We start from the raw sequence: 25949 nt of genomic DNA, 5'->3' as shown, positions 1-25949 counted from the left end.
AGATGGCGCGAAATTCCACAGGTGGTCGAAATAATTCTGGAGACCTGCACTACAGCACCTCTTCCTTTCTTCTTTCACTCCTCCCTTACGTCGCGGTTCGGGTGTCCGTTACTGCGTCATTTACTTTCCTGAAAATCAATTTTCAGTTTTCCCCTGCACTGCCAACGCCAGCGCGCGCCCGACCAGCTTGACACGCCGCCACGCCAGTGACGTCACAGTACAGGGTGGCCTGTAGAAGTTGCTCGATCAATGGGTGCCGCTCGCGTCGAGGAGCGCTTGTCTTCAAAATTCGCTTGCGGAAAAACTACGCCGCTTTCAGGTGCGAAATTTTACATGAGATATCAGACTGCCCTAAAGAATACAGACTTAAAATTTCATTTCGATCGATGAACATCGAAAAATCGCCGGAATTGCCTTAAACCTTTGTTTTTGATGCATTCCTAGCGCGCTCATTTCAGTGTCATTCGGTTACTGTCGTGTTTGTTCATATTTTCCTTCCGTGATGACCCCCCCCCCCCCCCCCCCCGTCTGATTCGCACATGGGCCTTCAGGGTAAATAAATGAACAGAACAAACTTGTTTGTCCTCAGTGTTCCATTAGTGCCGCACGAAGAATTGCCGCGAAATCTCGCCAAGGGTGTTCTCGTCTAAATGTCAATAATGCTCGCAGGCATGGTGGGCTGCGTCTACTTCGTGCTCTACTCGTGGCGCGTGCGGAGCACCCCCGAGCAGGACCCGTGGATCAGCGACGCCGAGTGGGAATACATCTCCCGCGGACGGGTCGCCAAGCCCCTGCCTCCGCTGCAGGTGCGTGGCGGCGGCAGCACAAGCGTTGCTATCTGCCCTAGCTTGATGACGGGCGACTTGGTGCTTCCAATGGTAGGCGTACAACTCAAGACAACTGCGAGAACCAAGCTCTACTCGGACGGTTGTATTTGAATGGCCAATTCCCGCAATGAACGATCAGCTCCCAGTCAGCGCTGTGATCGCCTTTTCTTCCTGGTCGATCCCTTACAAAAAATGTTTTAGACAGTCTATAGACAGTCTATAGAGTGTCTATAGACTTCTGTCTCTAAAGTCTAAAGACTGCCTGTAGAGAAAAGTCTATAGGCAATGCAAATGCTATAGACAGTTTATAGACAATCTATAGATTTATGGCCATACACTTTTAGTAGACTTTTGTCTATAGACAGTCTGTAGATAATGAATAGACAAAAAGCAATATCTATAGGAAGTCAGTATAGTCAATAAGAAGTCTATAGGATGTCTGTAGACCATTTTTATAAGGGATGTAATGAGCAGCACGTTACGCTAGCCTAGCCAAAGCTTCGCATGCCGCCAACAGTCAACCCGGCGCTGTCGTATGGTACGTGGACCAACGGCCACGATGCATTTGCAGACTGAGGACATGCCACAAGTGACTGTCGTATTGAGGGAAGCAAGGCTTGAGACATTGAGACAGATCTTCATATCCATAGTATACTGTAAAGAGGGCTAGTTGTTGTAACTGTAAAAGCATTAAAAAACGGAAACTTATTGTGAATAACACAGGACAGTGTGAGAATTTTTTACGCTTCAATAATTTCTTTAAGTCTGTAGGATGCTGCTAGCTTAAAATAGGTCCCGGATCCCCTTGAAATGTGCTGAACGCGCTGATGGTTTAAGATTTGGAAACTACGGCTTTCCAGACTTTTAACGTACGCCGTTCATATCATTTTGGCTGCAAGCCTTTGCGAAAATTAACGCCATCGCACATCCGTCGACACTGCAGGCCAAGGCCGCCGAGGCAGCCGGCGTGGACATGTCGGAGAGCACTGGTGGCCCCACCCCGTGGCTGCCACTGCTAACGTCGGGGCCGCTGTGGGCGCTGACGGCGTCCCGATTCGCCTGCCTCTGGGGGCAGTTCACCGTGCTCACGGGCCTGCCCACCTACCTGGCCGCCGTGCTCCGTATGCCACTGGCCAAGGTGCAACTCACAATGTTGCTTGACGATGCCCAACAGCGGAAAGAAAACTAATCGCGATGCGCGCACGATGTCTTTGGGCCGGACCGCGATGGTCCCCGGAATTCGGGAAGCCCGCTGTGCCCATGTGTTAATTTCGATGCCTCCGACTTGTTCAGTAGAGTGAAGCATTGAAACGGTTGTTTCGGTCAAATGTTTAGGGGAATCCCCCAAGGTGGAGTAGATTTGTAATAAGGGAGTAATTACTCATTGATTACACATTGAGTAATTACTCCCTTATTACAAATCTACTCCAGCTTGGGGGATTCCCCTAAACATTTGTCCAACGCTGTTCGCACTTCGAGTTATTGATAAATTCGCTCTTGCCCTACCATAAGCTTGCCGTCGCGGTCAGCTCATTTGGTAGAGCGACTGCTCCGGTGAAGCAGTGTTCCCGGTTCGAAACCGGACCAGGACGAATTTTTCTTTGACTGCGAAGTTTCTGAGAAAGCTGTATAGCTTTCCTTTGTAGCCGTTTCACTGCTCTTTTGTGGACATCAGGGAGTAATTACTCCCTTATTACAAACGGTTGTTTCGTCATCTGCTGCTCTTGGTTATGTAATTGAGGTCCAACCGCTGTTATCTCATGTTATTTATTTATATTACTTATTTACACATGCTGTAATCTCATGGAGGGATTTTAGCAGGGTGGGAATACATCGAAAAAGACAAAGAATACAAGAACAAAAAGGGGGTCCGAAATGAAAAGAGCCACACGTTTGAAGAACGCAACCAGCAACCCAGCAACCAGACAGCAGAAGTAACAATCACACTAAAACATGTTATGGCACACTTACAGACAGATAGCTACAAACGGCATTCAAATAATTTCAAGGATGTCTGAAGGACTTCATCGTTTGTGAGTGCATTCCAAACACTAGCAGTTTTAGGAAAAAATGACTATGTAATAGTGTTATTATTTGTGCGAAAAGGGGTTATTGTTATATTATGACGCTGCCTTGTTGCATACCCAGATGAAAAAGATATGATGTTAGCAAAATCAACCTTGTACTGACCATTCACTATCTGATACAAAAATTTAAGACGAGACACTAGATTTCTTTCAAAATGAAAATAAATCTGCCTTGGTTAATAATACGCTCACAGATGTTCTCCGGAAGGTGTTGTATATGAATCGAACGACCCTTTTTTGCACACTTTCAATTTTACTGTCTGTGTGTACGGGTCCCAAATGACAGCAGCATAATCTAGTATTGGCGGTACGATGGACTTACATGCAAGTGAACGAACGCTAGGAGTGGAAACTTTGAGAGCCCTTCGAAGAAAGAATAATTTGGTGTTAGCATTAGCTATCACGTAATCTGCATGTTTACTGCAGTTAAGATTATTCCTAATCCAAAGTTCTGACTACTTATATTGGGTCACCTCATTTAACACAATGTTTTGTCCTAAGAGAGCTTTCTGGTCACCACGCCGATGGTTCGACCCCCTCTGGGAAGTCCCAGATAAAACTGCGCCTGTAACACTAAAAATGAAAACTTTTTCACATCGTGGGCATCGCCAGGGGGTGCTTCAACATTTGTGCTGACTTCTGTAAGACACAGGAAACCAGCCAGCCAAACTTCACTGCGGGGGTGAAGAATCACTTGCGCTGCTCAGAAATTAACAGGACAAGATAAAGCGCTCTCCTTTCTGTTGTCCTGCGACTTTCTAAGCAGCGCACGAACTTCTCCGCCAATGTTAATGCTCCACCAGCTTAGACCACGTACAACCTTCGCTTTATTACATCTAGGACCCTCCGTTTTCGGATGAAATCCGATTTCAGCCGATTCTTGAACCCCGAACATAAATCTAACCATTCCTACGCATACGTGCGCCTCGTAGTGAACGCATACGTTTTTATTGCGTAGAGGTGAATGCACCGAACAAAGTTCAGCCGATATTCTGGGTTTCATTGTGGAGGGCTGGTTTCTCCCAAGTAGTGACCTTAAACCTCTTTTAACATTTGTTACCTAATGCCTTAGCTTAATAAGGCAAATTAAGAAGGAGGCTTTAGAAGCGACAAACTCAAAAGTGAGCATTGACCTGATGTTTTATCGTCATCATCGCATTAGGCGCTATCGCTGCTAACGACTTGCTACTCAAAGGCTCTTCCATGTTTCAAACGGCCGTTCTGATATTGAATTAATGTCTTTTCACTATATACAAGGCAGGCAGGGACGTCTTCCTCTGGTGCGGATGAATTGAGTCGGACATGGGTAATATACGAGATAAAATATGTGCAGCAAATGAGGGAAAAAAAGTGGCAAGGTAGACAGTTTCTCTTGTTCAACATGCCTTTTTCATGCTGTTTATGAAGTAATGGAGAAAAAATATGGCTATTTATGTCGGGAACAAAAATATTCGCTCAAAGTTAATTGTCTTTGGCTGCAAAAAAGGACCCGAGGAACCCCGAATTGAAGAAATTTTAGAGGAAGAACCCGATTTGTACCCGAATTTGACCGAAAAACTTCACCCGAGTTTTAACAGACACGTACAAGCGCAAAAAAAACACGGACAGAGAAGAGACTTGGACAACACGAGCGCTTACTTTCAACTGAATGTTTATTGATACACAAGCACAATAAACCTTCAGTTGAAAGTAAGCGCTCGTGTTGTCCAAGTCTCTTCTCTGTCCGTGTTCTTTTTTGCGCTTGTACTTGTCTGCTATGAACCAACTAGCCCAAAGGTCTGTGCTCCTGAATTTTAACCCCCGAATTCCGTGAAACACAAAATTCGAAAACGAAGGACCTTAGTTATTTCCTAACTTCACGCTCTGACAACCTCAACTAACTTCGGCGCCCTCTCCTCCAAGTTGTAGATAATGCAACTTGAGCGCGAATTATGCCTTGCTCTCTGACAAGACCAGTTGAAGCACGATGCTGCACGTGACACGCTCATGCGCGTGTCGCACTTCTGTCATGCCGCATTGTTTTCGAACACATCTCAGGAAATCTCGAGACTGGCTGGGCCTTTTCTTCCACAATCTCGCAAGATGTTGAGGATAACACACACCAGGACGGTGACGAGGGCGACCTTTGCCCTCCAGACACTCCTACAGATAAATGTCAAGAACAATGCGCGTCGCAGAAAGGGTCGTATAGTGGCAATAAGGCTTGAGCGTACCTTCTCTTCCTGCGTCTTGCGTTCTGTAAGCTCGATATACAAAGGAGGCTCTTGTATGAGTACCCTAGAGGCAAGCGCAGTATACGTCATACTTTGAGGGAACACGGCAACGTGTGACAGCGTACGAGAATCGGTGGTTCAGTAAAATACTCTCCGGGGCATGTTGGTTCATAGCTGGCAAGAATTAAAGCGCAACAAGACGGCACAAAGTAGGAGAAAAAACGACCGGACAGGCGCTAACTTGCAACACAGTGTTGCAAGTTAGCGCTTGTCCTGTCGTTTTTCCTCCTACTCTGTGTCATCTTGTTGCGCTTTAATTCTTGCCAGAGAATCAGTGGCGAAGGCGCATGCGCGATAAGCACGGCCGGTTGCTCTTTCCGCGCATGCGCCCAATCTCGCGAAGTGCACAGGCCGCGCTCTCGCATGTTGTATATCTGTATATCTGCGCTCTGGAACTTCGCGCGTCACATCCCTCGCGCCCTGCAAGCTGCTTCCCTCCTTTTCCCGACAGAGTGGCCTCGTCAACGCGGTCATGTTCGGTGCCCAGAGCGCGGGCATGCTGGCCGGCGGACTGCTCAGCGACCGGCTCCGGCGCCAGGGACGCCTCTCCACCACAGCCATCAGGAAGCTCTTCCAGACCGCCGGTAAGTGCCACCCGCGAGCGTTTCTGCCATCTTGGCGACAACTTCGCGCAACGAGAGACAAGCACGTGAAATGAGACGCACGCAGACAGTAAGCAGCGCAGTGAGAGACATGTAGTTGTCTCTCACTGCGCTTATTAAGGCGAAAGCCTTTAATGCCTCACACTGTCGGGACCAAGGAATGTTAGCAACTGTGTCCGCGTTTCGGCGTCACTACTTAAAAAGATAACCTGCGCCGAGGCTGGGAATCGAACCAGGGCCTTTGGCATTTGAAGTGGAGACGCTAGCACTCCGCCAAGAAGGCTCAGGGTTTGAGCATGAATAAAGATGCATGTAGTGAAATGCATGGCCTTCATAAATAAAGTAAAAGAAATAAAAAATAAAATTAAGAAAAGGAACAAAAATAAAACGAAATAAAAAGAAAGGAAACAAATTAAAAAACAATTCAAATATGAAAAATAAAAAAACAGTGCGCCAGGAAACGCTTTCGCCTTGCAGCACTTTAGAGAGCCAAAGTGCCCCCTGAATTTTTTTCCGAAGCTTGCAACCAGAAAGCAACTTGATGAAAAAGAGGTTTTGCTGAAACGCCCAGCTTAACCAGTACCGTAGACCTACAGTGTATTACCTCTGTATAAAGAACCTGTTGTGGTTCATTAATTACAAGCCATTGTATATGTGTTCAATGAAAAAAGCTTTATTTATAGTATTTTCACAATCAAGCGCGGTCTGCGCATCATTAGAAGGCGAAAAAAGTGAATATTTGAACACATTATACCGCACTGCTAGTATTAGTATTTTGTTAGCATTGCCTCACCTAGACGAAACGCGATGCGGCTCCTCAGCTGCAGATCTCAATGTTGCAGGTTAGACCCAAGCCGTGGCGGCCGTGTTTCGATGAAGGCGAAACGCAAGACTCCCCGTGTTTTGCTTGATGTCTGCGTAGGTTAGAAAACCCCAGGCGGTCTAATTAGTCCCGAGCCCTCTACAACGGCGTCCGTCATAACCTGATTCATGTGAGGATGTAAAACCTCAGAATCCGAAATCCACTTCTATTCCGTGCTTGACCGCAAACCTTGTAAGAGAGAACAATGGGGGGTCGGCAGTCGTCGTTGTGGCTGTCTTGCTTCGGTCTCAAGCATTTTTTCTGCGACAGCCCCGATTAAGTGGTCTGGGAAGCGACTACTTTTCAAGCAATGCAGCTGCAGGTTTAAGCCGAAGTATTTGCTGATGGGCTAGTTGGTTCATAATAAATTTGAGTGGCGCAAGGGAACGAACACAGGAAGACAGGCGCTCTTCCTATCTTTCTTTCTTCCTGTGTTCGTTCCCTTGCGCCACTCAAATTTATTAGGTTTAAGCTCCCGTCTATACTATGGTAATATCTGCTGTTCACCTGTCTGAATCGAAAAGCAACAATGCCCCCTATCACTAGATCCTTTTTGTATGGGCCGATTCAATTGGAACATTTGTTTTTCACCTGTCGTTCTGTAAAGCAAACATATGTGCTCAGCGTTGAACGAAATTCCGAGCTCCAAATGAACCATTGTGCAAGTCCTCAGCTGTGAATTAACTGCCCACGAGCGCTGCATAAAATGTGCTAACATTTCCTCCCTCTTCGAGATGCTTAGCTCCCAATATCAATGGAAAATAGAGAAACAAAAATCGCTTACAAAGCGCAAACTCTTTGAAACACCCAATTCATTTGACATAGAATATTCCCACCGGTTTCCCTCGACATCGTGCAAAACTGGCGTAATGGTGCACCAGGAAGCCTATGCTTCAAGTCTTTGTAGTGATTCGCCAACGCGCCATATTCTCACCATGCTGCAGCCATTCGCCTGACTAAGCACCGCACTGTAGAAAGTACCCGCAGCTGCATCGAGGCACAAGCACACAAAAGCAGCGACGCAAATTGCACCGTCGCGTGTTGACCTAAGTCGATGGTTAGTGAAGCGAAGCTCTCGGCTATGAGGGATGCCGTACTTCAGTAGTGGAAGGCTCCGGATTGACTTCGACTGCCCGTGCTATTTAGAGCGCACTGAAACATCAGTGACTTTTTGCATTTCTCCCCAATCAAATTACGGCTGCCGCGGCTTGGACCGAACCCACGCACTTGTGTTTACTTAGACTAACGCCACCGCCACTCATTCGCAGTGGTGACTTTGAAAACTTTGCGGGCATTTGTTTGGGCAAAGATGCAGGCTCCTGCGACCGCACTTCATTGTCATGCACTGCCTAACAAAGCGCTTTTGAATTACATTGCGACGTTCCTGTATCTCGGTGGTTCATGGACCGTCAGAGGTCAGGAGGGAGCCCAGAGATTGGCTAACCTTCGAATGTCATTTATTAACTATTTTGGCTGAAGTGGATAAATTGTTGCCGAGCTGCGGTGTTAACAAAGCGGCTTGTGGGACAACGTATGCATTATCCAAAACGAGCAAACGGATAATGAATACCTTCTTCCGCAAACGAGGAGAGAACAAGTGGACATGGAAAAGCCCCAATGGTGAGACTAAAAATGAAATAGACTTCATACTGTGCGCTCACCCTGGCATCGTAGAGGGTGTGGAGGTCCTCGGTAAGGTCCGTTGTAGCGACCACAGAATGGTAAGGTCTCGTATCAGCATAGATTTCAAGAGGGAATGGAGGAAACTGGTGAAGCGGAAGGCTATTGACGAGTTAGCGTTAAGAGGGAAAGTAGAGGAGTTCAGGATTTCGCTGCTGAACATATTTTCCGCTTTAAATGAAGAATACAACCGCTCACAGCCCACAGCTATCGTTACGGAGTGCGCCGCAGATGTAGGTGGTAGGATGGTTAGACAGCATAGTGGCAAGCTACTTCAGGAGATTAAAGATCTGATTAAGAAACGTCAAAGCATGAATACGCCTGACTCCACAGTCAGAATAGAACTAGCAGAGCTACCGAAGTTAATGAATAAGCGCAAGGAAGCCGACATAAGGAAGTTTAACATGGAGAAAATCGAGCATGCTCTAAGGAACGGAGGTAGCCTAAAATCAGTGAGGAGAAAACTGGGCATAGGTAAAAACCAGATGTATGCGCTAAAAGACAAACAGGGCAATGTCATTAGCGATATGGATAAGATAGTTAAAGTAGCCGAAGAGTTTACACAAATCTAGACAATAGCGAATGCAATCACAACCTTACTGAGAGAGGCGGTCGAGCACAGCAATGCGACATCCCCCAGTAACGAAAGAGGAAGTAAAGAAAGCCTTAGGAGCAAAGCAAAGGGGGAAAACAGGTGGTGAGGGTCAGGTAACAGCAGATTTGTAGATGGACGGAGGGGAGATTGCGCTAGAAAAACTAGCCACCCTGTATACGCAATGCCTTGTGACCTCGAGAGTACCAGAAGCTTGGAATAACGCTAACTTTATCTTAATTCTTAAGAAAGGAGACGTCAAGGACTTGGAATCACAGACCGATTAGCTTACTGTCAGTTGCCGAGAAAGTATTTACTAAGGTAATCCCTATTAGAGTGAGGATATTCTTAGAATTTATTTATTTATTTATTTATTTATTTATTTATTTATTTATTTATTTATTTATTTATTTATTTAGTCAACCAAATTATCAGGCAGGCTTTCTTAAAGGATACTTGACAATAGACCATATTCACACTATCAGTCAGGTGATAGAGAAATGCGCAGAATATAACCAACCCCTGTACATAGCCTTCATTGATTACGGGAAAGCGTTTGACTCAGTGGAAACCTCAGCTATCATGCAGGCATTGCGAAATCAGGGTGAAGAAGAGTGTTACGCGAAAATATTGCAACACAATCATAACGATTGCACAGCTACCATCGTCCTCTATAAAGTCAGCGATAAAATTCTAATAAGGAAAGGTGTCAGGCAGGGAGACACGATCTCGGCAATGCTCTTCACTGCCTGCTTACAGGAGGTATTCCGGGGACTGGAATGGGAAGAGTTGGGGATAAGAGTAAATGGAGGATACCTGAGTAATTTGCGATTCGCTGATGACATTGCCTTGCTAAGCCACTCAGGACAAGAACTGCAAAGCATGATCAATCAGTTAGGCAGGCAGAGCAGAACGGTGGGGCTAAAAATTAACATGTAAAAAACCAAGGGAATATTCAACAGTCTTGCAAGGGACCAGCAGTTCGCAATTGGTGACGAGGTGCTGGAAGTGGCAACAGAATATGTCTATTTAGGGCAGGTAGTGACCGCTGATCCGGATCATGAGAGGGAAATAACAAGAAGAATAAGAATGGGGTGAAGCGCATATGGCAGGTACTCGCAGATCATGTATGGCAGTTTACCAATATCCCCCAAGAGAAGATTATACAACAACTGTGTCTTACCGGTACTCTGAGTACCTATGGGGCAGAAACGTGGAGGCTAACAAAGGGGGTTCAGCTTAAGGTAAGGACAACGCAGTGAGCTATGGAAAGAAAAACGAAAAATGAAAAAAGATTGGAAGAGGGCGTAGTGGGTGAGGGAACAAATGCGGGTTAAGGATATCCTAGTTGAAATCAAGAGGAAGAAGCGGGCTTGGGCAGGGCATGTAATGCGAAGGCAAGATAACCGCGTAGTCAGTCTGATGATGATGATGATCCAAAACAGATGATGCATGACATGCAGCGCAGCGTGTGTGTGTGTGTGTTGTGTGCCTCTTCTTTCTGTCCGTATCTTGCAGCGCTGTTTTGGATATTGCGGCATTAATTTGGGTCCCTTATCGCGGATTATTCGCGGTGTGTCTGCCGGTGGAAGACTCTGTCTTCGCCGGCGCAACGGTCTACCTCGGCGTCATTAGCATGAGCTCCCCGCCCCTGACCGCCGTGCGTCGCCACGGTGGATCGGTGGTTATGGGGCTCTGCTGCTGACGTGGGTTCGATCCCGGCCGCGGTGGTCGCGTTTTCATGGATGCGAAATGTTAGAGACCCGTGTTGTGTGCGATGTCAGTGCACGTTGAAGAATTTTCCGGATTCCTCTACTACGCGATCATAGCCTGTGTCGGGTTGGGACGTTAAACACTTTTACCCTTTTATTGGTCCTCTCAGAAAAGGCAAAAATTATAAAAGAGAGAGGATGCCCGGACCAGCAAAGCTTTGCCAGGCTTAACGCCGATTCAAGATAAATGAAAAACTAAATGTTCCAAGAAGAAAAAAAAATTAAGCGAAAAACAGAGCAGTAAAAAAAACTCAAAAGAAGAAAAAACAAAAGGCTCATCACAGTAAAAGTTAGTCGCAGGCAGACAGCCAAAGCATAACGTGCAATCTGCGGAATAAATAATAACAAAAAAAGAGAAAACCGAAGTCACTGCAAAGTCATGGTCACAGTAACAGTCTAACAAATCACTGAGTGCCGGCGACAAAAGAAAAATCAGAAAAATAAAAACATAATCAAGACAAAACGAGACAAAACCGAAGTCACAGTCACATAGTCAAGGACACAGTCACAGTCACACAGTCACGGAAGCAGTCACAGTCACGCCACGACGAAACCGCCTATGCTCAATAAAGGAGCACGGTGCCCTCCTCTGTGCAGAGCTCGGGGAAGAGAAATTAAACGAAACTGAAACCAAACCTGACCACCGTGCTTTTTCCTGCAGCCCTGACCGGAGCAGGGCTGCTGCTGGCGCTGGTGCCTTCAGCCAGTTGTAACCAGGCGCTGGTCTCATGGCTTCTGGTGCTCGCCATGGGCGTCTATGGTCTCGCCGCGGGGGGAGCCACGCCCGCACTCGTCGACATGGCGCCCGCACACGCTGGTACGAAGCTCTTTATTTCTTATGTTCTCTTTAAATGACTTAAACAAAGGAAGTCTTCTACTGTTAGGGTGAACGTGCGAGCGGACGGCCACGCTTTTCGGAGCGCCAGTGCTTCCGACACGCACGCACGTTGAAGCAAAGTGGAGCAGTGGCGAAAGATCTGGAGATGGTGCTGCCGTCGCTTGCCACTTGCCTTCAATGCGCGGCCGTGACGAACGCAACGGCGCTATGAGGGTGGTCACGCGCTCGCGTGTTGACCCTAACAATGGACGAGCCTGGTCCGTCTTGGTCAAAAGTAACCACGCAACAAGGTTCGCTCGTTAGCCGCGTAGCTAACGCCCCTTAAGATTTCAACTTGTATATGATAAGGAGAGCACTAGTCATGACCTTTCAAAACCTTTTCGTCTTTAGGGGTGGCGTAGGGGTTCCACTATATCGGTGTGGAACAAATGCCGTTGCCCGGTTACTTTGGCCAAACACGGTACATATAAATTTACCCATTGGCCTGTCTGGCTTCTTGGATTTCTGCACATGTTTGTGTCTGTACCTCTAGGTCAAGGTATATAATATATTGCTTCACCTCTCATGGGGCACTCACACATGGTCACGCATGCTATTGCGTTTCGTCGACTATGCTGATAAATATTTTTTGTCGTGTTATTTGGATAAATTTTAAAACGGTCATGGTTATCTGCTGTCTGCCTCGGCCCTATAGCTTCAAGCTCGCGTTTGCGCGCCGTATTCGAGGGAACATTCCTGAAGGCGACGATCCTGTTTATATCAAAACCGTGCCTCTTACTCAGTGCTCACTCCTACAAGACGTGCCATGAGCAGGATATCCAGACGTACTACATTCGCACTTAACAGAACCATCCGATTGTCTCATCCCGTGTCAGGGTCTATAGGTGTGGGTGCAATACGAAGCACAGGGCGTGCATGCCGGTGTGAGTGTGTGCTGCAACTTCGTCAGTCCGCAGTGACCGCCTTGTGGGCTTCTTTGCGTCGTTTCGCAGGCATCTTGTACGGTATCGCGGGCACTGTATCCAACACTTCCGGATTCCTGGCTCCCCTGATCGTCGGCATGGTCACCTCACCGGCGGTGAGCACAGCGCTACTTTTATTGCGAAAGCATTGATAGCTCATCGACACGAAAACCTGGCGTCACCCCAAAAGTAGCGGAGTTACAAAACTCGCGGTTGGTCGAAACACTCCGACGTCATCAAAGGCGAAAAAATGCGAAAGGTTAACCGGTAATAGTTAGTACTATAGTCGGGTACAACTTAAGAAAGAAGCGGTGAATTCCTCTCAAGGGAATTCTCTCTCCAGCCAATGGCGTTGACAAATTTTCAGGACGCCGCGGTTAATCCAATGCAGCCGTGGTTATTCCCCACTAATCTGCCAGCCCCTACGATTATTTCGTGCTAGCTGGTCAAAGGGGATAGGTCAAGGTGGAGAGTGAGATATTATATAGGTCAAGCGAGAAAGTCGGTCGACGCACTTGGCTGGAGGGGCTCCTTTGAGCGTCATTTGCCTCTTCGTTCTTGAGTTGTACTATAGTACTTATAGCTGCATCAACTGCAAAAGAATAGAACAGAATTAGAATATAATTGGAGTGGAATTGGATGGATTTGTAGTTGAATTGCGAGGCTTTCGCATTCCTCGCACGTTAGCTCCCTAAGCACCCCGGTAATTTTTATTCTTCGTATAATTTAGCAGCAGAAAGTGAACAAGGACGTTGAAGAAGCGTACAGACGAGAACGATGCTGCATCGTCCTCGTCAGTATGCTTATTCAACGTCCTTGTTCACTTTCTGCTGCTAAATTATACGATCATGAACCAACTAATCAACCAATCCATCTTATTAATTTTATTCTTCCTTCATCGCTTCAACTTGTGCGCCACAGGCATCAGCCACATTAACAGCTTCGGCGAACATTTGTGGGAAGTCTGTGGAAAGCATTACCTGCTTAAGGTCTGGTAACAACGCTGGCAGAATTTGTAAAAATAAAAATAAAATGAAAGAAGGCCATGGCCGCCCCAGCTATGGTGCATTATGTAGCTTATGATGATGATGATGTGCTCGGGCTTAATGGCACATACCCACGGCGGGGGATTGGCCAGGGTGCATAGCTTATGGTGTGCCGTGCTTCTTGCTCTTTGTTTTTTTCTTCTTCTTCCGGAGTGCGCCCCAAATGTGATCATGATGTGCACATCATGATCCGGATGGCTATTTCTGTGCGCACAACCTTATGCGCACAACCTAGTGCGCTTTACGATTTCTTATAGGTTAGCGTTAAAAGGACCGTCGATTGAACTTGAAGGATCCAAAGTTTTTAGGCGCCACGGAATGTTTGGTGGGAAAGGGGCCCTAATTCCACAATGATTTCGTTAGAAAAGCCGTGATAGGTTTTTATCGGTAATATTTCGATAAGTCGACTGCCTCATTTTTTTCGTGTACCGATGCTGGAAACTAAGAACCCACAAGAATATCGTGAATAGTAAAACAATGGAGAGAACATTTCTTAAATTCTAAGGAATGGAACGTACTTCTAAGGAATGGAACGATCTTCCTGGTGAAATTGTATCTATTACTGACGTAAAGAACTTTCGCAAAGCTTTGGCTGGTGTTGTGTAAACTCTGACGATTTTGTTCTGCACTAATGTATTTTTGTCTTAGCTAACATTGTATACAAAGGACTAATCTTTCATGTACCCGTTTCCTTTTTCTCCATTGTTTTGTTCTATATTTTCTGCCCACTCCCCTCTGCAATGCCTGCAAGGCCCTGAGGGTAAAATGAAATAAATAAATAAATAAATAAAAATGTCCAGTGAACTAACAGCACATCGTATATTAACGAAGTATATCGGGGTCGGATATACATCGATAATACCGCAGTTTCTCCGCATAACGCCAGTGAGGCCAGGTTTGTGCGGTTTGCAATGCCAAACTAAACTTCTAAACGGTTATTGTACTAGCATTAGAAGTCCTAATTTCATAAGTATCAGATAGTATCTCACCTCGAGGAGGTCTTGCAGCAGAAGAAGGTGGCGGTTCACGGGGCGGGTCATCTTCAATGTCGAACGTTTCCAGCAATATTTTGACACATCACAGCGGCTAATCACCGCCGAGAGCCGTTACTTTTTCCGACCGCCACATCACAGCTTGCGCATCGTCTTTGCGCAGCCGAGCCTGGATAACTGGGCTACCGTGTTCTACCTGACGTGCGGCATCTACCTGCTGGGGGCTCTGGCCTTCTTAGCCTTCGGGTCGGCAGAGGTGCAGCCATGGGCACAGCCTCCGCAGCACGAAACCGTGGCCTCCCACATCGAGCACCACCAGGCAGACAACGCCCACCGCTTCGACCTCACCACCAGCTTCGCCGAGAGCTTCCACATGTTCTGACCGGGTCAAGCCACGGCAGCCGTCCTGTACTGCCAGCGAACTCTCGGTTAACCTTGGAGTTTAGCTTCGGACAGACTCACCCCACCACTAGCCCAGGACCGTGGCCTTGATCAGCCCGTTAGGACTGACGCTTGGGCGAGTTGGTATGCCATGTTCAAGAAGAACAGCGTGAAATAGGCAGGGACTAAAGGAAGAACACGCAGCCAGGCGCTGACTTTCAACTAAATGTTTATTGCTCGGAACGTGGAAGTAAATAGATGAGGCTCCAAACAAGAAAATGAAAACATTGGGGTGATGCAAACTTGTCTGTGCACACGAACCAAAATGATACGGCAGCATTACTTCCCTGCAGATAGAAATTCTATCTGCAGGAAAGTAATGCTGCCGTATCATTTTGGTTCGTGTGCATGGACAAGTATCACCCCAATGTTTTCATTTTCTTGTTTGGAGCCTCATCTATTTACTTCCACGTTCCGAGCAATAAACATTTAGTTGAAAGTCAGCGCCTGGCTGCGTGTTCTTCCTTTAGTCCTTGTCTATTTCGCACTGTTATTCTTGAACTTGATCAGCCACGGCAGGGACACTGGCCATCGCCATCTGTGCGGGCGCATTCTGATGACCGTTACGCGCACGCAGGCATCAGCTGGCACGCCTCTGAGAGCGGGAGAAAATCACGTATCTTTCTCAGAGCAGCGATCAATGCGTCACTTGTTGAACTTATTTATATGGATGTTCGAATCTCGCCCTTGAACCGATCGAGACATCGTCGCTTAGGGGTTGGGGCTTATTGAGCGCGACACGGTAATCACAGACGAGGGACGTTTGAGGTTTCATGTCGTTCGCGCGGTGCAATGCGTAAGTGGTTTGTAAGTTTCATATATTTCCCTTTCAGCCCTTTTTCTTCAGCCATTGCCGTAATGAAGTGTTTAATTGACCTGATTATCTTATAATTACGCACATTTACTGGGTGCGTGCCTCTCTGCACTCAATTATAGCCACATCGCATTTTCCGTGTAATTCAGTACTTTTTCCAGCTCCCTCCAAAAAAAAAAAAATAAAGCAATTCAATGCACAGCCCTTGGACCAGCTATGGACCGCATAAAGAAATTTTTTGAGCAGAGCTGGTGCCATCAATGTTTCGTTGCTGTTCACTGTATGTGCTTCACAGGCAAATAAACCGCAGCCCATCGTTGATGGCGATGCCTGCATGTTCCTTCTGTAACACCGAAAACCCGAACACTGAAAACCGCTATGGCGCTTCTGCCACCGTTAACAGTGCTGCGTACGCTGCCGGACGAAACTACTCCGCACTGCGCCAGCCGCGTCCATCCTATCCCAGAAGATTTCTCCCTTCCCTCTGACGTACAGTCGTCCACACACCTGTCTAGAGTACTTGCACGGTGCACCTCGGAGTGCACTTGCGTCATTTACGAGTACCTTAGGGCTCGAAACAAGGTCTCATGCTCGTTTCACATGCATGCGATATTCGACTGTGGCGCGGCGAATTCTGTCGGTCTGCGACTGTGGAGGGCCGTCAGCCTAGTCGCAGGCGGCTTGCGATCGATTTTCTCCGGTTGGAATTCACTCGCAGCGTCGCTGTGTTCGCTCTGCGACTGACCAATGGGGAGCACCGAGACTGCGTGCGACGTGGAATCACGTGGGAGCTGTTCCTGCGGTGGAAGCAATTTTTTTTTTCTAATCAAAGCATAAAAAATGCTGCCTTGCATCTAAAAACACGCTGGTCATAACGTCATCAACACATTCCGTGCAGCGTTTGTGTCGCGTTTAATCGTGGGTTGCCTATGCGAACATCGAGCAACCTTGCGTGTTCCTCCGACCGAATTCGCTGGGTACGCGGAGCATGTGAAAGCACTGACCGGCGTCACCGACTAAGCCGACTATTTTTGTTCTAATCGCAGCATGTGAAACTGCCCTTATACTGTGGGTGGCGTTGCCGGATTTTCCGCCTCACGAGCCTCTTATTAACCTTTTCAGGCCCTTAATTCCAATTGGAATTATCAAATTTAGAGGCCGCCAGTGTTCAATCTAGCCAGAAAGTGCGACTGTTTGTGCTGCAGTTTCGACATTTAGCACTTCATCGACCAATTCTAGGAGCCTTTCACCTGTCCGACATACGGAAGTAGGTAGGAAATGGTTATAGAAAATGTGTACATTTTGACGTTGCCTTCTGCTGGCACCGCTTCCTCTCTTGCATCGTGTAGAAGAAAACTCTTTCTCTTTTTCTCAAATGACGTGGAAGGCTACCAGTAATCTTACTCCTTACAAGTAGTACACGCAGCAGTAGTACAAGTAGTAAGTACGTTACACCTTTGAAATAAATTCTTTCTGTAAAACACATTTACACATACTGAAATATTTCGCACAAAAAATGATCTCAAATGTAATCACTAGGACCTGGAAGCCCTAGTGAAGAATAAGCAGCGCGGTCGTATTTGAGTTATCTGTGACTGCTTGTGTGGTGTAAATACCGCTACTTACGTAGCCTACAATAAACGTTCTTTCCCCCGAAGAAGACGTATACGTTCTGCGCAAGCACTTTTCATAGGAAAAGGAATAAGTTTCAAGAGCGGCCCACAACACGTGTTTAGCTGTTCATTCATCCTATGCAGAAGTAATAACATTCATTGTACAAGCACTAATACAAAGTACAACATGAAAGCACTGAACCTCTGGGAATCAAGCCCAGAGCAGAAAACTGAGAACAGGACTATGTGTGGTAATGCAATTACGCCGACGTTTGAAAGACATCCAGCTTTCAACCTTCAAAAAGGCAACCAACTTGCCCAGCAGTTCACGCTATGCATCCAAAAACAGTCATTACAATAAAATCCGCTTTGTGGACGCTGTATGATGCTGCTGAACAATCTAGAAATCAAAAATACGACCGCCACCTCGCAAGGAGCACCTTGACAGTATGAATACATCAAAATGTGCACCGACCAAATTTTTTAGAATTTCGGATTACAAAGTTTCAGTGAATGCAGAAAGCTAGACATACCCAGCAACTGCGGACAAAGGCATTTTTTAGTGGGAAACCATTTATGAGCGCATCTTTTCATATAATTCAAGATTTCACTATAACATAAAGAATACCGCAGATCACCCTCGGCAGTCTTGCATTTTTTCTATTAACGTTTTTGCTGTCGTTAAAAGCATTCCCCATTGGTTTTCTATTTGAAAACACTTTAAAAGAAAGATTTTTCTATATCAAAAGAAAGGACCATTATCTGCAATATTTCCATTAGAATATCTTACATTTTTCCAATTTTAAAAAGGTTTGTCCATAGTGTTGGACATGTGATAGTACGAGGTTGGAAATCTTGATACTGGGAGCGTGGTCGCCCTGCCTCTTCTATGCCGCCTCTGAACAGAACCAGTGCTTGTCTTCAACCAACTCAAGAATTCCTCTTACAAAGGACCGCACACCATAATGAAAAAATAACAGAGGTACAAGCTATGTGTCATATTATTCTCGCATTTTCTTTGCACGAGCTGTAACACATGCTTATACTTCTGCAAAGATAAGCAATGTTTCAAAGCAGTTGATATAAATTACATTTTTAAAGAACTCTGCCTACCCGGTCGTGACGGTTGAATTTTGATGTAGGCGAAATTCTAGAGGCCCGTGTACTACGCGACTTCAGTGCACGTTAAAGAACCCCAGGTGGTTCTTTCACTGCGGCGTCCATTATAGCGTAAGTTTCTTTGGGACGTTAAACGCCCTTAAAACCATGAAGTCAAACGAAGCATTTTGCGAACACTAAGTCCAGTGATTGCATTTGGAATCATGCAAAAAAATGAAAAAGACGCGATGGAACTTTGATTTTCCGGTGTTGCATTATCCTCCTCCTGCATTTGCTAGTCTCTGGATGTGTTTTTTATATTCAACAGTTTTAACTTGGCCGGAAAGGGTAACCCCTTCGCGTTAAAAGACCCGCTCATCTGGCCGCAATATGACGATAGACGTACTACTAGAGGCGGAGGTGTGCGCACCGACTCGGATACAGGCTGGCAATGCATGCGGTGAAATTAAAATTCCAGTCATAAATAGAAAGTTTAAAAAAATTAAGAACAATTAAGTCACGTTTACGTGGAGGAAAGCGAAAGCATGTGTGTTTTGAAGAAAGGGGCGGTTTTGAAACGAAAGCTTCACTACGCTATTGAAAAAGCCAGTTTCACCATGGCCGCAAGTTTGACCTTCAAATGACCTTCATCATTATGCACAGCGCGAAAAACTAAGACAGGGGAAGAAACACGCAAACCAACAAGCGCTGACTATCAACTGAAACTTTTATTAGGAAACTCGTGGTTATAAAGGCTTCAACCCAGCACGCGCAGGCGCACAAAGCATGAAACAACAAAACAACAAAAACAGCAAAACAGAAACAGCAAACCAAACCACACGTGCGCATTAGCCTCATTGCACTGCCGCAGTACTATCAAGGTATTCCAGTTCTACCTGGTGTAACGCCACCGAAGGTTTTGCAACACATGGAATGCGCGATGTGGCGATCAGATACGCCTCTACTATTTCCCGGCACTTCTGATCCCTGTGCAGGAAGACAACGTCAGCACGCCCCAAGTCAGGAGTACACACGCTGTCATTTTCCTTACTGCAGTCACGGCAGTGCAGAGCGAGATTAGAAGAAGCGGCAGACGTCCCCAGCGACCTCTCGTGTTCTCTCAGGCGGACGTTGAGGCACCTTCCAGTCTGCCCATAATAAATTTTCCCACATGATACGGGTATTCTGTACACAACGCCCATGTTGCACGGCACGTATCTGTTGGCGTGTCTGACAGCGCATGCTCCTGCAATGGGCCTCGACTCTTCCATCCGTCTCCTGACCGCGGCACAAATCTTGCCAACCTTATTCTCAGCAGTAAAAACTCCTTGTATGCCAAACCTGCCTGCGACTTTCTTTAGACGATGGGAGACACCATGCAGATATAGAATGGGAACAACCTTTTTGTGGTCGGAACTTTCCTGGGCTTTTTGGCAACCCCCTTTGATCTTCACCAAGAGCCTCTCCGCCAGACGCGCGAGGCTCTGTACCGGAAAGCCAGCCTCTTTGAGCCTAGAAACCTGTGCGTAGAACCTTCATAACCAAAGCCCACGCCACGAAAGGACAGCAAGGGTGCATAACTGGCTCCCTGGGACAGTGGTCATCTTAGTCGCGCTTTAAGCCGCGAAACCGATAAGAGCACCCCGGGTTTGCCTGTACCGGCGTCGATATAGTGAACACATTCTTTTCACAGTTCGTTCTAGAGTTGTCTTGATCAAACTCGGTCGCGGTGATGCGGCTCGCTGTTGCGATCGCTTGCCTAATGAACTTCTCGGTGTAGCGCGTGATGTCTACTCCGCCCGTTGGTCTGTAGATGATTTTATAGTCCTCCACCGATGAGTCGGGGAAGCGGTTTCTTAGTAAGGACCAGAGGGAGAGGTTTCGACTTCGGCTTTTCGGTCTGCTTATCTGGCTTCTTAGTTGCTAATGACTCAGCTTTGGGGTCCTTGTTACGGTAAGAAACAATCAATAGTTTTCCAATCGGGCGTTTGGAATTCGACTGGGAAGGCGTTCGTCCCAACTACGGCGTACTCAGTGACTTCCGCCGTGGTGTTCGCGCCACACATTACGCTACGTCGCAGTCAAGCAAATCAAGATAGAAGGCAAAGACATCGTCATCACGTCGTACATCGCCCCTCCGGACAGGGCCTTGCAGGGCATCATCTATCGGGCTTACGAAGGAAAAACTCAACAAGACATGATAACAGAATTCTGAAAAAGAAACCCTGATGTCGTCCAAGCACGAACAATGGGAGGAATATCAAAGTCCCTCCTGCTCCACTTCGATGCGGACGAATTGCCAGATAGCATCGTATACCACAGACTCCTGTACCCAGTCTACCCCTTCATTCCAAAAGCAGTGGCGTACACGAACTGCAGAAGAGTCGGACACAGAATAGACGTATGTCCGGAGACACCGCAACAACGGTGCCCGTACTGCGGCAAACAGCCCATAAAAGAAGAAATCTGCGACCCAGTCGGCATTGTCTGCGCAGGAGTGCACCGCACAGGCGATAACAGCTGCAAGAAAAGATTTCAACGACCTCAAACGAAAACGCCGGAGCACCAGTCAAGATCTGAATCCCGGACCTGCGACGACCCAACATCCACCCAAAGGAAGGACCGCTCGAGATCCTTCCCGTCCTTGAACAGCGGACGCAGGAGCAGCCGGACTCAGGGCGCCGGACCGAAACAGGTGAGCTGGGCGGGAGTAGCCTCTCACGGAAAGGGCGCGGAGCTGCAGTTATTACAGTCTAAACTCGATCAGGCACTCCACCACATGCAAACGCTCACGGACCGAATCAAACACCTCGAACAGGAACAGGAATAGTGCACTAAAAGCACCCGCAAATCGAAGGACCCTCCTCCAAAACCATTTCCAATGCAGAAAATCACAGAAATGGATAGTACTGTGATCGCATCAGTCGAAACCACCAGTAAGCGTAGTAAGCAAGGAAGAAACTCCACACAAAAAACGAGCAGTACCTGGTGTAAGAAATGCCTCATTGGAGGATAGAGTCGCAAAACTCGAACGAAAAGTGGGAGAGCGCAGCCAAAAACTCGATAACCTAACACAAAGAGTTTACAATTTAACGCACAGCCTCGCACCGCACATTAGGATGTAAATCACAAGTTCGGAGTAATCGATACCATTTTACAGGAAATTTTACGCCGGCTTCTCCCGTCCCCTCAAGGGGCGCCAATCGATCTATCCCAGCAAAATGGAAAATCCTAAAACCATAAGAATTTGGCAGTGGAACTGCTGGTCAGTCAGTCATTCTCGGTGCCTTCTGGTACCTTTGCTATACTGTTAAACCACCCCTCCGTGTCATAAGGCGGGTGCAGACTACAGTTTTTTCTTTTTTTTTTTGGTCAGGCGGTACCGAGCTTGTGGCTCGTGCTGTTCTTGGACAACCACGGGAGAGAGGAGGTTTTGCCTTTCCAAATTTGTCTGTTACATCCTCGCTGTTAGCTTTAAAGGGTATTTTGCGCATCCTGCTAGGAAACGCGTCTCCGGCGCGAACCCTGACTCGGTACTTTTTGTGCCCTTCTTTACGCTTTTTGGATCCCGCGGCCCCTGTTAGTCATGGACCTCAGTCAGAGCAACCTTCCGCTTTCTATGCCTCGTCAGTGGCCTTTTATAGGCATGTAACAGCAGTAGCACCTGATGTCAACATCGTCGCAGACCGTGTGGTGGACATTATGGGCTCGCTATTGTTGCCTGTTGTGCCGGCGGCTCGCCGCTCACTTATGCGCAGCGTTCAGTGGGCGCTCTTAGCGTCGACACCTCTCCCAGACCATCTACGCGACTTTGTCTGGAAACTTGGCTGGGCAGTGCTCCCTACTTGTGATCGGTTAGAGCGATGGGGTGTGTTACGCTCCAGCACCTGTCCGAATTGCCCGCTCCCGGAATCTAATCGCCACGCTACAGTCACCTGCGTGGTAGCGCGTGTCTTTTGGCGCGCGGTTCATGCTGGATTCCGTGGCCAGGGCATTTCGTGTTTCGTATCCCGCGGCCGCTTCCCCAGCGTCCGTTTTGCTCGCCTGTTAATTGCTGCGGGTCTTTTTAGTTTATGGCGCAGTCGATGCGCCGCGGTCGCTGGTGGCTTTCGACGCCGCGCTGTGTGGCCGATTCTCGGCCGTCTCCGACGGGAGCTCATCAGTTTTTTGTCCGAGGAACTCTTTTTCTTGGGTGAGGAAGAGTTTCTCCGGCAATGGTCATGCCCATTCATTTCTGTGAATAATAGTCGTCTTGTCCTGGTTTTTAGGCCAAACTGGCGCTAAGGTCTCCTTTTAAATATTTCAATGTCAAATTATTGCCTTTTCACCCTTTTGTCAATAGGTATTATATCCTGTTTTACGTCGCCCACGAGCAATTCCTATTAGTTACTTAGAGATGTTTATGGTACCTGTTTAATTGGCTCGCGTTACATGCTTATTGTCATTTGTTCTTGTGAATGTCACTGTGCCTGGTAACCTTGGCATGTGTACATATGTAAATAAATTTTTTCTAAACACAAAAAGCAGATCTGTAGTTACACATTGAATTGCAATCCGAGAAACCTGACGTAATAGCGATCCAAGATCCGAGAATGTCTCGACTAAAACTGCCAATGTACCGGGCAGTTCTGTCATGTCACATCACAGAACACAGTTTAACCACTACGATGGTACATAGAAACCTTAACGTGGTTAACCACGAGATTGAAAACGTAAAGCTCGACTGTATATTCATCGAAATTCTATCTAGCAAAAGAAACTCCTCTTCCCGGTTCGTACTGACCGCATACAGCCCCAATCCGGCTTTTCCCTGCAAGCAATTCGGCCATGCAATCTTCCCTAAGCCCTGCAAGGGCCTCATGAAGGCGGAGGAGCACTTACTCCTTCGCCTTTCTAATAAAACACTGCTGTGCCCGGCAGTCATCAAACGTTTCGACCCTGCGTGCACAGGGGAGTGCCCGCACTGTAGGGAAAAGTCTTCGGACCTTTACCACATGGTGTGGGCATGCCAATCAACCCCGCACCTTCCCCGGGAACGCCGGTGGCAGGCAGCGCGAGCGGTCGCACGCCACATCGGCTCTACCAATTATCGCTGTTATTTGCGGTCCTCAACTCTTTCCCGTAGAAAGCTTGGCACCATCGTCTCCGGCAACCTAAGCGGCATCCGTGGACACCACATTTGCCAAGGTGCGCTGAATTTTGTTCCATTTTCAGTGCTTTGAAGACCTCGCCCGATCTCTGCGGCGCTAAGCCTGACGGTGGCAAGGCCTGCGCCGGCTGCGTTCGGGGTTTCCTCTGGGATTCCTCGGCAATGGCGGTCCAAGGCCAAGTTACTGGATACGATCCCATTTCCATAGGGATCGTTAACATGGAAACCGTTCAACATGAAGAGCCTCTTCCCAGCGAGGAGGAATACCTCCAAGACATGGTCCGCGTATGGCGCGGACGCAGGAAGACTAAGGCCTCCAGGGACGCCAACACGGACGCCGGCCAGCAACGGGTGGCGGGACGCTCTGCACATTTGCAGGGCGAGATCGCGCAACATGCAGCTGTGCAACAAGCAAAACAGCCCCGGTGGCGGCCGCAACACACGCCCCGCATCGGGAAAGACGAAATCATTGTGGTGCTTAAGCCACGAGATACCATCGACCTGAAGGCCACCTTAGGTCCTGGACAAGCCGGCGCTGCCGTTCGCAGCATCCTCGGGGACGCCGCAAGTGTGGGGCTTGCAGTGTGGCCCGTGTGGGAGCAAAATGTGCTCGTGTGCACACTGCAATCAGTGGAAGCTGCAGAGAAGCTGCTCCGGGACGGCATGCTGCCGGTCGGAGGCCGCAAGCTGCTATTCCGGGGCCACCCTAAGCTCTCCGGCGAATTCTGCAAGGGCGTCATCACCGTCTCCCCGGACGAGACATCTGAGACTGTCAAGAAAAAACTCAGTGAGGACCCCAATGTAGTATCCGTGCGCAAGCTGGGCAAAACGCAGGTTGCTGTGGTCACCTTTGCGGGGACAAGGGTGCCGCGGACCGTGCTTTATAGTTGCGAGCGTCTCCCCGTCCGCTTCTATAAGAAAACGATCCCTGCCTGCCCTCGCTGTGGCACGGTGGGGCATCGGGCCGATGCCTGCCCGCGGCCGCCGCCTGGACGCTGTGAACGCTGCGGGGCTCAGGTTGCTGCTGCTCCTGACGGTGGCCCAGCTGAACATCAATGCTCCCCGTGCTGCCTCATCTGCGGAGGCAGCCATCCCACCGGAGCGCCTGGCTGCGCGGGCAAGTACCGCAAGGTCATCAAGCCGGGACCCCCACCCGCCCCAAAGCAGAAGCAGACGCCGGGACCCAAAAAGGCCCAGACGCCCACGGCCGGACCCAAGCAGGCTCCGGGGCCCAAGCCCGAACCCAAGAAGGCCCAGTCCGGGCCGCCAAAATTAGTGAAGTCCGGGAACCTGACGAGGCCACCGGTCCTGAAAGCCGAGGATTTCCCACCTCTGGTACCGCGCCAAAATCAGGTGAGCAGTTGGAGTGGGTTAGTCTCTGGGCCTACCCCCCCTCCCTACCCCACCGAATCCGCCCTACAGCGGCAGGTAGAGGAGCTCAGGCGCCAAAATCAAATTCTCGCCAGTAAAATTCAAGAATTAGAAGCTAAGCAGGCCGGGCAGTCCGAGCCCATGCAGAACGCTGAGCCCGAGGATAGTGATGACGGATCCTCAGTATCATCTTGCCTAACTAGCGTCTCGCGGCAAACCGCGGACACGGTGGTCGATTCGGCCCCCGCGGACGCCGGCCGCTTCGAGGCCCTGGAGCGTAAAGCCGAGCAGTTGGAGGAGCGGGTGGCAGCGCTCCCGAACCAAATTATGATTGCGGTCCGCGAGTCCTTTCAGGACATGTTCAGGTCCGCATTTGCTGCAATGCTTCCCGACATTGCAGCCCAGGTGACTGACTCTGTCCTTAAGGCGGTGCAGCCCTGGGCCAGCTCCCAAATAAAAAATTCTCTCTCCTGCGACTCCCCGCAGCTAAAACGTAAAATAGCTCCTCGACAGGCAGCGGAATAAAGCGGTTCCGGCCCGATAGCCGCGGCGTTGATGCAACCCCTACCTGGGGCTACGCCGGCCCCCGAACCGAGTGGCTACCCAGCACCGTAAAATAAAAACATCAATATGGCTGGCAAGCCTTCTCAGAAAGCTGAAAAATTAGACCAGTTCGAAATCATTCAATGGAACTGCAGGGGTTTCAGAGCCTGCAAAAAATGGTCACATCTCCAGCTCTACCTGCAGTCCCTTGGTGACATGCCGGCGCTTCTTGCTTTGCAAGAGCCCGGCAATGATGCGAAATTCTCTGGGTAGAGCTCGTTTCAGGGGGACCCCTCGACCTACATCCTGGTGCATAAAGCATACACCGCGATTCAGGTCGATCTTGATCTGGAGACTGAGCAGGAATACACCATAATGAGGGTTCTG

At 48.2% G+C, this 25949-nt stretch overlaps 2 protein-coding genes across 3 annotated transcripts in view; both read left to right on the top strand.

The window, feature by feature from the left end:
- Window positions 1-15114, top strand: part of LOC149367739 (sialin-like) — a 95602-nt gene extending 80488 nt beyond the window's left edge. For both annotated transcript variants that reach the window (XM_089557365.1, XM_089557371.1), the window contains exons 5-10: window positions 670-806; window positions 1771-1965; window positions 5639-5771; window positions 11357-11512; window positions 12526-12611; window positions 14697-15114. In XM_089557365.1, coding sequence (XP_089413491.1) covers window positions 670-806; window positions 1771-1965; window positions 5639-5771; window positions 11357-11512; window positions 12526-12611; window positions 14697-14915 — 926 coding nt within the window. In that variant the 3' untranslated portion in view covers window positions 14916-15114. The remainder of the gene's footprint in view (window positions 1-669; window positions 807-1770; window positions 1966-5638; window positions 5772-11356; window positions 11513-12525; window positions 12612-14696) is intronic.
- A 271-nt stretch (window positions 15115-15385) lies between these two features.
- On the top strand, window positions 15386-25544 carry LOC149367738 (uncharacterized). Its single transcript, XM_089575327.1, has 2 exons — window positions 15386-21194; window positions 23714-25544. The coding sequence occupies exon 2, from the start codon at window positions 23811-23813 to the stop codon at window positions 25542-25544; it is 1734 nt and encodes a 577-aa protein (XP_089431453.1). The 5' UTR covers window positions 15386-21194; window positions 23714-23810.
- The last annotated feature ends 405 nt before the right edge of the window (window positions 25545-25949 follow it).

This window comes from Amblyomma mixtum, chromosome 1 (assembly GCF_055824585.1).
Source record: "Amblyomma mixtum isolate Tamu chromosome 1, ASM5582458v1, whole genome shotgun sequence".
Taxonomy (NCBI): domain Eukaryota; kingdom Metazoa; phylum Arthropoda; class Arachnida; order Ixodida; family Ixodidae; genus Amblyomma; species Amblyomma mixtum.
The sequence above is the reverse complement of the archived record's forward strand: the minus strand, read 5'-3'. Positions and strand labels throughout refer to the sequence as shown.

Coding starts and splice junctions, on each gene's coding strand:
- LOC149367738 (XM_089575327.1), top strand. CDS start 23,811: ATGGCGGTCCAAGGCCAAGTTACTGGATACGATCCCATTTCCATAGGG.